General features: G+C 37.3%; 1 protein-coding gene across 3 annotated transcripts in view; it reads left to right on the plus strand.

The window, feature by feature from the left end:
* Positions 1–12024, plus strand: part of PKHD1L1 (PKHD1 like 1) — a 158937-nt gene that overhangs the window by 111493 nt on the left and 35420 nt on the right. For all 3 annotated transcript variants that reach the window (XM_047842216.1, XM_047842218.1, XM_047842217.1), the window contains exons 59-61: positions 5959–6132; positions 10479–10582; positions 11496–11625. In XM_047842216.1, coding sequence (XP_047698172.1) covers positions 5959–6132; positions 10479–10582; positions 11496–11625 — 408 coding nt within the window. The remainder of the gene's footprint in view (positions 1–5958; positions 6133–10478; positions 10583–11495; positions 11626–12024) is intronic.

A 12024-nucleotide genomic window follows, 5' to 3' on the forward strand; every position in this document is an offset into this window, starting at 1 on the left:
GAGGAATGCCTAAAACACAGGGAGAGACTGTTCCCTCTTCTTGGAGCACTTCTGTGAAAGGTAGAATTCATGGAGATGCGTCTCTGTCTCGGCCATCCAGGGGCCTCGTTTCCCTTCCCTGCCCCTCAGCATAGCTGCAGAGCCACATGCAGCTGGTCCCTGACACTGGCTGCCTGGCCTGCCTCTTCCGAGTCCCACACCCCTGTGCTCTGGCGGGACTGCCCTTCTTGGTCAAGCCAGCCTCAGTCACAGGGCGGTGGGCCTCTCCCTTAGAAGACCAGTGCAAGTCCCCATCACACCATGTTCCTAAAGCCTAGAGTTTTAAAAGTCAGCAGGCTTGCCTGGGATAGAGCCCTGAGGGCACTACCCGGCTCCTGAAGTGAAGGCAGGGAGACAACCGGGGGGTGAGGGTGGGGGACAGACAGTGTGGAAACAACAATCTGAAAAATGTCTGGGACATACAGCAGGGAGATTATTTGCTGTTTTGGGAGTGCTTCCCTGAGAGGGATTGTGCCTGGAGACTCCTCTCTGGGGACAAAGGAGCTGCCTAGCACCATTTCCCACCCCTGTCCCTCAGCATAAACACAGAACCACCTTCAGTAAACAGCACAGCACCAACACTGGTTGCCTAGTCCACTTACACCAGCTCCCACACTGCTGTGCTCTACCGGTATGGCCCTTCTCAGTCAAGTGTGCCCCAATCCCAGCATGGTGGGCCCCTTCCTTAACAGACCAGCAGAAATTCCTGCCCATACCATGTCTCCTGACCAGAGACTTCTGCAGGGCTTCAGTTCTAGTGGAAGTAGCATCAGGTCTCATTTAACAGGCAGACCAGAGCAAACCTACTTAAAACCCGGCACACTATGGCCAAGGACCAAACACTGCCCACTGCAGGCAAGGAGAGCCTCAGCAGACAACTAGCCTGAAGGATAGCAGCCAAAACACTATAGCAGCGTACATCCAGCAAACACTAGAGACATGATCTTTTCCTCATAAAACCATCTAAGGAGCAGGACACATAACAGACTTTTCTAACACAAAGAAGAAGACAGAAATTTAGACAAAATGCCAAGATGGAGGAATTCGTCCCACATGAAAGAAAAAGATAAGGTCACATCCAGAGATCTAAGTGAAACTGATATAAATAACATATCTGATGGAGAATTTAAAGCAACAATCATAAGGATACTCACTGGGATTAGAAAAAGAATGGAAAATGTCAGGAAGGGCCTTACCACAGATATAAAATAGTTAAAAAAATTGAAATGAAACATGCAATAACTGAAATTTGCAACTGACTGGAAGCAATGAACACAAGAATAGAGGAATGAATAAGTGATATAGAAGCTAGAATAATGGAAAACAATAAAGCTGAACAAAAGAGAGAAAGAACTATGGATCACAAGAATAGATTTAGGGAACTCAGTGACTCCCATCAAATGTAATAACATTTATATAATAGGAGTCCCAGATAAAGAAGAGAGAGAAAAGGAGGAAGAAAATTTATTTGGGGAAATAATAGAAAATTTCCCTAATCTGGAGAAGGAAACAGATATCCAGATCCAGGAGGCACAGAGAATTCCCATCAAAATCAACAAAGCAGGCCAACACCAAGACATATTGTAATTATATTTGCAAAATATAGTGATAAAGGAAAAAATTCTAAGAGCAGTAAGACAAAAGTGGTCCCTAACTTACAAGGGAGGGTTCATAAGGCTAGCTGCAGATCTCTCAACAGAAACCTGGCAGGCCAAAAGGGAGTGGCATAATATATTCAACATGCTGAATGGGAAAAATCTGCACCCAAGAATACTCTATGACAGTAAGGCTTTCATTCAGAATAGAAAAAGACACAAAGAGTTTCCCAGACAAACAAAATCTAAAGAACTTTATGACCATTAAACTAGCCCTCCAAGAAATAGTAAAAGGGACTCTATATGGAAAGGAAAGACCAAAAGTGACAAAGACAAGAAAGGAACAGAGAAATCTCCAGAAACAAAACAAAACAAAACAAGTAATAAAATGACACTGAATACATACCTATCAATAATTACTCTGAAGGTAAATGGATTAAACAGTCAAATCAAAAGACATAGGGTGTCAGAATGAATTAAAAAAAAAACAAGACCCATTTATATGCTGCCTACAAGAGTCTCATTTTATTTTATTTTTTTTAATTTTTTTTTTCAACGTTTATTTATTTTTGGGACAGAGAGAGACAGAGCATGAACGGGGGAGGGGCAGAGAGAGAGGGAGACACAGAATTGGAAGCAGGCTCCAGGCTCTGAGCCATCAGCCCAGAGCCTGACGCGGGGCTCGAACTCACGGACCGCGAGATCGTGACCTGGCTGAAGTCGGACGCTTAACCGACTGCGCCACCCAGGCGCCCCAAGAGTCTCATTTTAGAACTAAAGACACTTGCAGATTGAAAGTGATGGGATGGAGAAACATTTATCACACAAATGGATGTCAAAAGAAAGGCAGAGTAGAAATACTTATATCAGACAAACTAGATTTAAAAACAAAGACTGTAACAAGAGATGAAGAAGGGCACTATATCATAATAAAGGGAACACTCCAACCAGATCTAATAATTGTAAATATTTGTGCCCCCAACATGAAAGAACCCAAATATATAAAACAAGAACAAACATAAAGAACTAATTGATAATAATACAGTAATAGTAGGGGCTTTAACACCCCACTTACAACAATGAACAGATCATCTAAGCAGAAAGTCAACAAGGAAACAATAGCTTTGAATGACACACTGGACCAGATGGACTTAACAGATATATTCAGAACATTTCATCCTAAAATAGCAGAATGCACATTCTTTTCAGGTGCACATGGGACTCCAGAATAGACCATATACTGGGTCACCAATCAGGCCTCAATAAGTACAAAAAGATTGAAATCATACCATGTATATTTTCAGATCACAATGCTATGAAACTTGAAGTCAACCACAAGAAAAACTTTGGAAAGACCAAAAATATATGGAGGTTAAAGAACATCCTGGTAAAAATGAATGGATCAATACAGAAATTAAAAAAGATATTAAAAATACATGGAAACAAATGAAAATGAAAACATGATGGTCCAAAACCCTTGGGATGCAACAAAAGCAGTCATTAGATGGAAGTATATAGCAATACAGGCCTACTTTAAGAAGCAAGAAAAATCTCCAATAAATAACCTAACCTTGTACTAAAAGGAGCTAGAAAAAGAACAACAATTGAAGCCAAAATCCAACAGAAGAAGGAAAATAATTGAGATTAAAGCAGATATAAATGATATGGAAACTAAAAAAATAGACGAGATCAATGAAGCCAGGAGCTGGTTCTTTGAAAACATTGATAAAATTGATAACACCTAACCAGACATATCAAAAGGAAAAGAGGAAAGGGCCCAAATATATAAAATCACAAATGAGAGGATAAATTAACAACCAGTACTACAGAAATACAAACAACTATAAGAGAATATTATGAAAAATTATATGCCAACAAATTGGACAACCTAGAAGAAATGGATAAATTATTAGAAACATATGTACTACCAAAACTGAAACAGGAAGAAATAGAAAACTTGAACAAACTGATAACTAGCAAAGTAGTTGAATCAGTAGTGAAAAATCTCCCAATAAATAAATAAATCTCCCATCCTGAGCCAGATGGCTTTAGAGTTTAACTCTGCCAAACATTTAGTGAGTTAATAACTATTCTTCTCAAACTATTCCAAGGAAACAGAAATAGAAGGAAAACTTACAAACTCATTCTACAAGGCCAGCTTTACCCTGATCCCAAAACCAGACCAAGACTCCACTAAAAAAGAGAACTACAGGCTAATATCCCTGATGAAGATAGATGCAAAAGTCAACATACAGAAATCTTTTGCATTTCTATACACCAATAATGAAGCAGCAGAAAGAGAAATCAAGGAATCAGTTCCATTTACAATTTCACCAAAAACCATAAGATACCTAAGAATAAACATAACCAAAGGGGTAAAGATCTGTACTCTGAAAAGTATAAAACACTGATGAAAGAAATTGAAGAAGACACAAAGAAATGGAAAAACATTCCATGCTTGTGCAATGGAATAGCAAATATTGTTAAAATGTCTATATTACCCAAAGCAATCTATACTTTTAATCCAATCCCTATCAAAATACCACCAGCATTTTTCACAAAGCTAAAATAAACAATCCTAAAATTTGTATGGAACCACAAAAGACCCTGAATAGACAAGGCAGTCTTGGAAAAGAAAAGTAATGCCAGATGCATCATAATTCTGGGCTTCAAGCTATATTACAAAGCTATAATTATTAAGACAGTATGGTATTGCCACACACACAGACACATAGATTAATGGAATAGAATAGAAAATCCAGAAATGAACCCATAACTCTGTGGTCAACTAATCTTCAACAAAGCGGGAAAGAATATCCAATGGGAAAAAGTCTCTTCAACAAATTATGTTAGGAAAACTGGAAGCAACATGCAAAAGAATGAAAGAGGACCACTTTCTTATACCATATACAAAAACAAATTCAAAATGGATTAAAAACCTGAATGTGAGACAGTAAACCATTAAAATCCTAGAGGAGAACACAGGCAGTAAGTGCTTTGACATAGGCCATAGCAACTTCTTACTAGATATATCTCCTGAGGCAAGGAAAACAAAAGTAAAAATAAACTATTGGGACTTCATCAAAATAAAAAGCTTCTGCATAGTGAAGGAAACAATCAACAAAACTAAAAGGCATCCTGCACAATGGGGGAATAATGGCATATCTGATAAAGGGTTAGTATCCAAAATATATAAAGAATTTATACAACTCAACACCTAAAAAACAAATAATCCAATTAAAGCATAGGCAGAAAACATGAAAAGACATTTTTCCAAAGAAGACATCCAGATGGCTAAAAGACACATCAAAAGATGCTCAACATCACTCATCATCAAATCAAAACTACAACTGGTGTGATATCACCTCACACAAGTCAGAATGGCTAAAATTAACAATACAGGAAATAATAGGTGTTGAAGAAAATGTGGGGAAAGGGGAATCCTCTTGCACTGTTGGTAGGAATGCAAATTGGTGCAACGACTCTGGAGAACACTATGGAGGTTCCTCAGAAAATTAAAAATAGAACCATCTATGATCTAGCAATTGCACTACCTGGTATTGACCCAAAGGATACAAAAATACTAATTCAAAGGGATACATGTACCCTGATGTTTCTAGCAACATTATCTACAATAGTCAAATTATGGAAAGAGCCCAAATATCCATTGACTGATGAATGGATAAAGAAGATGTGGTATATATGTATATACATAGGTACATATATACGCAGTGAAGTATTATTCAACCATAAAGGAGAGTGAAATCTTGCCATTTGCAACAACGTGGATGGAGCTAGGGGGTATTATGCTAAGTGAAACAAGTAAGTGCGAGAAAAACAAATACCATGTGATTTTACTCATACGTGGAATTTAAGAAACAAAACAGATGAATATGGGATGGGGGGGAAGAAAGACAGGAAAAGCAAGAAACAGACTCTTAAATATAGAGGACAAGGTGATGGTTACCAGAGGGCAGGTGTGTGGGGGGATTGGTTAAATAGGTGACAGAGATTAAGGAGGGCACTTGGGATGAGCACCGGGTGTTGTACGTAAGTGTTGAATAACCAAATTCCACACATGAAACCAATATTATGCTATATGTTAACTGGAATTTAAATAAAAACTTGGAAAGAAAAAAATTAAAACTATCATAATTTCAGTCTACCATCTATGTATGTTTAAGCATGCAAATCTAATTAATTCACACATTTGTGTTGACTTTTGGCATATTAGAAATTTATGTGGCCTGTGAATTACAAAGGAATTGATAAAAACAGGTATTTCTCAGCATTGGTAATAATCTAGCTGTCCTTTCTGTTGTAGCTGAAAGATACCATGTTCCTGGAACAGGTCAGAGCTACACGTTAGCAGCTGATGTTGGGATACTGAGTAGGAACATCAAAATATTTGGTGAAGATTACCCAGGTTGGTTCAAGGAATCTTTTGGTGCACGTGTCCTGGTCAGCTCATTCACTGAAAATATGATGACATTTAAAGGTTGGTACAAATTTGAAATATAACATGGTCTCTTCTATGTTTAGTCATTTCTTAAACAATTGTCACTTCTTTTTAGGATCACACTGTTTAAAAAATTCAAGTGAGTACATTTTAAAGACCTTACTGGCTTTAATCAATGAGTTGTGAATCAGGCAGTGTCTGATCTAGCGGATAGAAAGGAGCTCCAAAGAGCTGTGCAAAATGAAATACTTTTACAGGCAGAAGGGAGCAGGTTACTTGCCTCTAGGGGACGGTAGGGGCTAATCAGGGAGATTACCTAACCAGTGCTGATCAGGTGATTCCTGACTGACTGGTTTAAGATTCCATTTCTGGGAGTGGAACTGTAATTAAGTTCCGTCTCAGTTTGGTGACATGGGACCGAGCATAAGCAACTCCCAATTTGGGCCCGTTGTCTTGTTTTTAACACATGGAAGAATAAAGCCTTGAGAGGGATTATGTAAACCCAGGTGCTACCCTCAACAACCAAATCCCTAACATTTTTCTACTTATTTTATCTTCATAGACAATAAGAATTATTAATAATGACCTTAGGTAACAGCCCAGCTTCTCACCCAAACAGAAATCATTTGATAACAAGCACAATAGATCTGTTAATTTTGTTTGAAGGAAAATTTCAAATATATACAAAATTTTCAAACATAGAGAAATGTGTAATGAACCCCAGTGTACCCATCACTAGGTACCACAATGGTCAACTTTGGTCATTCTTGTTTCAACTATATGACCACCCACTCTCTTCAAGCCCCTGGGTTATTTTGAAGCAACCACATACATTTTTTTATTGAGATATAATTGACATAACATTGTATAAGTTTAAGGTGTACACTGTATTTATGTTGATACATTTATATATCCCAATATGATTACCATTGTAGTGTCAGCTAACATCTCTTTCATGCACATAATATGTCTTTTGTGTGGCGAGAGCAATAAAGATCTAGTCTCTTAGCAATTCTTAAGTTACAATACAGTGTTGTTGACTGTAATCACTACGTTGTACATTAGATCTCCAGAATTTATTTAGCCACTAGCTGCAAGTTTATACCCTTAAACAACATCTTCCTAATTCCCCACCACTACCACCCCAGCTCCTGGTAACCACCATTCTACTCTGTTTTTATGAATATGGCTTTTTTAGATTCCACATATGAGTTTCATACAGTATTTGTCTTTCTCTGACTTACCCCACTTAGCATAATGCCCTCAAGGTCTGTGTGTTGTGGCAAATGGTAGCAAATGGTAAGAGTTCCTCTTTTCTTAAATGGCTTAATAATGTTCCATTGTTCATATATGCCTCATCTTCTTTATCCATTCATCCATTGGTGGACACTTAGGTTGTTCCCATATCTTGGGTATTGTAAATGAAGCAATCACGTATTATTTCATCTAAAAATATTTCAGCATGCAACTTTAAAAGACTTTAAAAATGTTTGTAAGTATCAGATGCTAAAATGTTAATGTAATTCCTTATATCAAATGATTATTCAGACTCCCCCAATTTATTCTTTCTCTTTCCTTCCTTCCTTCCTTCCTTCCTTCCTTCCTTCCTTCCTTCCTCTTGCATTCCCTTTGTTCAAATCAGGATCTAAATAAGACCATGCTGCAATTGGTTGTGAATTTTATAATTTTTTAAAACATTTATTTATTTTTTTTTTAATTTTTTTTTTCAACGTTTATTTATTTTGGGCACAGAGAGAGACAGAGCATGAACGGGGGAGGGGCAGAGAGAGAGGCAGACACAGAATCGGAAACAGGCTCCAGGCTCTGAGCCATCAGCCCAGAGCCTGACGCGGGGCTCGAACTCACGGACCGCGAGATCGTGACCTGGTTGAAGTCGGACGCTTAACCGACTGCGCCACCCAGGCGCCCCGAAACATTTATTTATTTTTGAGACAGAGAGAGAGACAGAGTATGAACGGGGGAGGGTCAGAGAGAGAGGGAGACACAGAATCTGAAACAGGCTCCAGGCTCTGAGCTGTCAGCACAGAGCCCGATGCGGGGCTCAAACTCACAGACCGTGAGATCATGACCTGAGCCGAAGTCGGACACTTAACCGACTGAGCCACCCAGGCTCCCCTGTGAATTTTAAATATCTGATTCATGTATCTCTTCTTGCAGTTTATGTACAAAAGAACCTAGATCACCTGTTCAGTAGTATTTCCAACAGTCTAGAATTTAGTAATTCATCCCTAGAACTTCACTTGTTCCTGTATCCTTTGTATTTTCTATCATAGGTAGTTTAGAGCTAAAAATTGATCATACTCAGACCCAATTTTTAGGCAAGAATTCTTCATGGTTGACGGTGTACTTTTCCACTAAGTAGACATGTAATGTATGATTATTCCGTTTGTGTCTGATAAGCTTCTTTTGTGAAGTTAGCAGCTATTAATGATCATTGCCTGGATCTGTTAAATCACTGAGGTTTAAAGTGGTGATATTTTCATTCTACCACTCCCTTCTGATTTGTAATCTAGAATATTTCTGTAAAGAGAAGCTTCCCCAGACAACTATTTGACTACCCTGAGAAATAGTTTATATACGAAGTGTAGGAAAAATGCCTGATTCTTTCCTATTATTACCTAGTTCTGAAGTAGTAAGTTGGTGCCCAACCATTTTCCAAAGGTGACAAAGCATCTTTATTTTTTGTTTGTTATTAGTGTCATTATGAGCTCTGTGGCTTTAAACATATTTGGTGTTTTCTAATCCATATATGGATTGTGATTGTTAATCTTCCTGATATTACAAATGCCCAGTTGCCATTGACAAATGAAAATGCCCCATCACTGACCTTCAAAACATTTTCATGTTGATACCTAAGTCCTTTTGATTTAGGTTTCATTAGCTTCTTCGGTTTCTGATATGACAAACGCATGTCTTTTGTTCTTCTGAGCCTGAGACTAAGTCATTCCTCCAAGTAATGCTGATTCTTTTATTTGGAAACTGATATTTCGATCCCACAATCTGGGTTCCAGGATTCACTCATTTATTCTTGACTTGAAATGTTTAGCAGGTCTTCACTTGTTCATAATTCTGCCTATTATGTTTTGCAACAGTTCTAATTTTAGAAAGCTTTTATACTGAGCAAGAAGTCATCCCAGTATAGCTTCTACCTGTTGGCTATAATCTGTCAACAGGAGCTTAACTGATGATAACAGTAATGATGATCATGGCACAATATTCCAGGCACTGTGCTAAGCATTTAACATATATTATCTCATTTAATCCCCATAGTGCTATGCATAAATATTGTCCCCTTTTAAAGACAGATAAATAGATTATTAGAGGGATGAAATTACTCTGACCATGGATACTAATCCACACCTGCCTCACTTCAAATCCATGATGGATCCAATTCTCAGGACAACTTTTCCTTGCTCCTATAAATTGTTTTGTGATGTTATACACATCTGTGGCTTTTATAGGCCCAGATGATCTGTAGTAACCATTTCTTCTCTGTCTCTAGCTTATGATTATGTTCTTCATCGTACATCCAATTGCTGGCTCATGGGTTTTGAGATAGGCTTTTCCCTTGCAGTACAAAGTAACTCTTCTCCACTGCATTTTATTAAATATCAGTTTTTGAAACAGGAAATATCCTCTACTGTTGCTTACGAGCCATGATTCTCTGTGGCTCTATTTTCTTATATAGAATATAAGAATAATAAAACTTCCTAACTCATAGGATTTGAATTAAACCACAAATTGCCTTTTAAGCCCTTAGTGCAGCACTTGGCAGAGTAATCTCTCATGGATTGCTATTGCTGTTATTACTAATCTATGAAATTGCCTCATGTCACCTCAATGGTACTTATGACAAACTGATGAGCAGATACTTACAATGCTTATTCTGGAAGGGATTATGTAAAGATAATGCCCTTAAAATCTCTTTAGAGCATCAAAATTGAACGGTTGGGTAAATTATATCTTGTGCTTTATGTCATGCGTTCTCAAAAGGGACAATATCACTACCAAGGGGATGAAAAATGGCTCTTACAGGACAAAAAAACGTAGATGAGCAATGGTTTGTGGCCCCCAAAGAGCCACCATATATTAACAGATATATAGTATATCTGAGGTATCGAAATTTCATGGGGAGGGGAGGCTATTAGAAAAAAGTCCAAAAAGGTCCTTGTGGAGGGCAGTGAAAAAAAGTCTGGAAATACTGCCTTATTTAGATTAAAGGAACAAAGAACAAATGAAATTTCAATGAAAAAGTTAAAAACAAATTTGTTATTTGGAAAATTACAATTCTTATAGCTTACAAAAACACAAATTTTATTATTTCAAGAAAAAAAAATGTAACTCTTTCTTCCCTACCCTGCCAGGAAATGCAAGGATAAGCAATGTGGAATTTTATCACTGTGGTCAAGAAGGCTTCAGGGATAGCACAGATCCAAGATATGCAGTAACATTTCTTAACTTAGAACAGGTTTGTACTTGAATTTTTGTGTATATTCAAAATGAAACATTTTGATTTTGATTTGATTTTCACTTAACTTTACTAAAAATGTGATATCTTAGAATTGCTAAAACTATGATCTAATGTGACTTCCTTAGATACATTTCGCACCAACTTTTTTAGACTCATAGCATTTGATTTACCCACGTCACGCATTTAAAGTCAGTAAAAAAAAAAAGGCAGAAAGAAAACACAGAAAAAAGGAGCACAAAAGTGAAAGAATTAAAGATCTGTGATATTATTTCATATCTCCACTTTATTTCGCAGTGACCAAAAATACTTCCAAATAGTTTCTATTAAACATAGCGGGGTTTGCTTATATTTCTCAAGTGAAAAGTATGTGTGCATATCCAAGCCTCTGTCAAAATAGATGTGCTTAGAAAGCTGGTGATTGAAGAAAAAATGAGAGAGAACATGTTTCTTATGGAAATGAAAAATAATGTTGCAGGTTTGAGGTTGCAGCCCCAGTCCTGTTCATTGACTGGTTCCTACAGACATTTGACTGTAACCCCCTGCCTAGAGCATCACCTTTTTTAATTAAAAAAAGTCCCTGCTTAATCATATAATAAATTATTCTGAAAAATACTTTTTAGTTCCTTAACATTTTATAGGTAATGATAGAAAATAAATGCATAGAAAAGTACTTCAGAATTTTTATCTACACTTAAATATGCATTTTTGCTTTACTTAATCATAATTTGAAGACATATGAAAATTTCCAGGATTAAAAGATATACAGGGAAATAATCTTCTTTCATGGAAAGTAAATTGAGTATTTTATTTATGAACATTTATTTCCTGAAAATCACTTACTTCAAATTTTTTCTTCAAATGTATTTTAATTTTATTTGTAAAATTTTCACTGAATCCTGATGTTTCATAGATTCAAGATCATGGCTCATCTTATATTCGAGGCTGTGCCTTTCATAATGGCTTTTCCCCAGCAATCGGTGTGTTTGGAACAGATGGAGTGGACATAGATGACAACATCATTCACTTTACAGTGGGGGAAGGTAGTATGATAATATTTTTGTCCAAATCACATGCTTCCTGAGACAATCTTATCTGAAGACTCTAGAGCCATGCTGTTTAATTGATCTTCTTGTGAGAATGGAAATGGCCTATATCTATGCTAATATGGTAATTACTAAACCACATGTGGCTACTGAGCACTTAAAATGTGGCTACTGTGATTGAATAACTGGATTTTTAATTTTAATTGTACTTTTTTTTTTTTTATAGTGAGAGAGAGAGTGCGAGTCGGGCAGAGGGCAGAGGGAGAATTCCAAGCAGGCGTGGAGCCTGTCATGGAACTCACTCCATGATCCCAGGATCACGATCCCAGCCAAAATCGAGAGTCACATGCTCAACTGACTGAGCCACCCAGGCACCCCTAATTGCACTTAACTTGA

Source organism: Prionailurus viverrinus, chromosome F2, assembly GCF_022837055.1.
Source record: "Prionailurus viverrinus isolate Anna chromosome F2, UM_Priviv_1.0, whole genome shotgun sequence".
Lineage (NCBI taxonomy): Eukaryota > Metazoa > Chordata > Mammalia > Carnivora > Felidae > Prionailurus > Prionailurus viverrinus.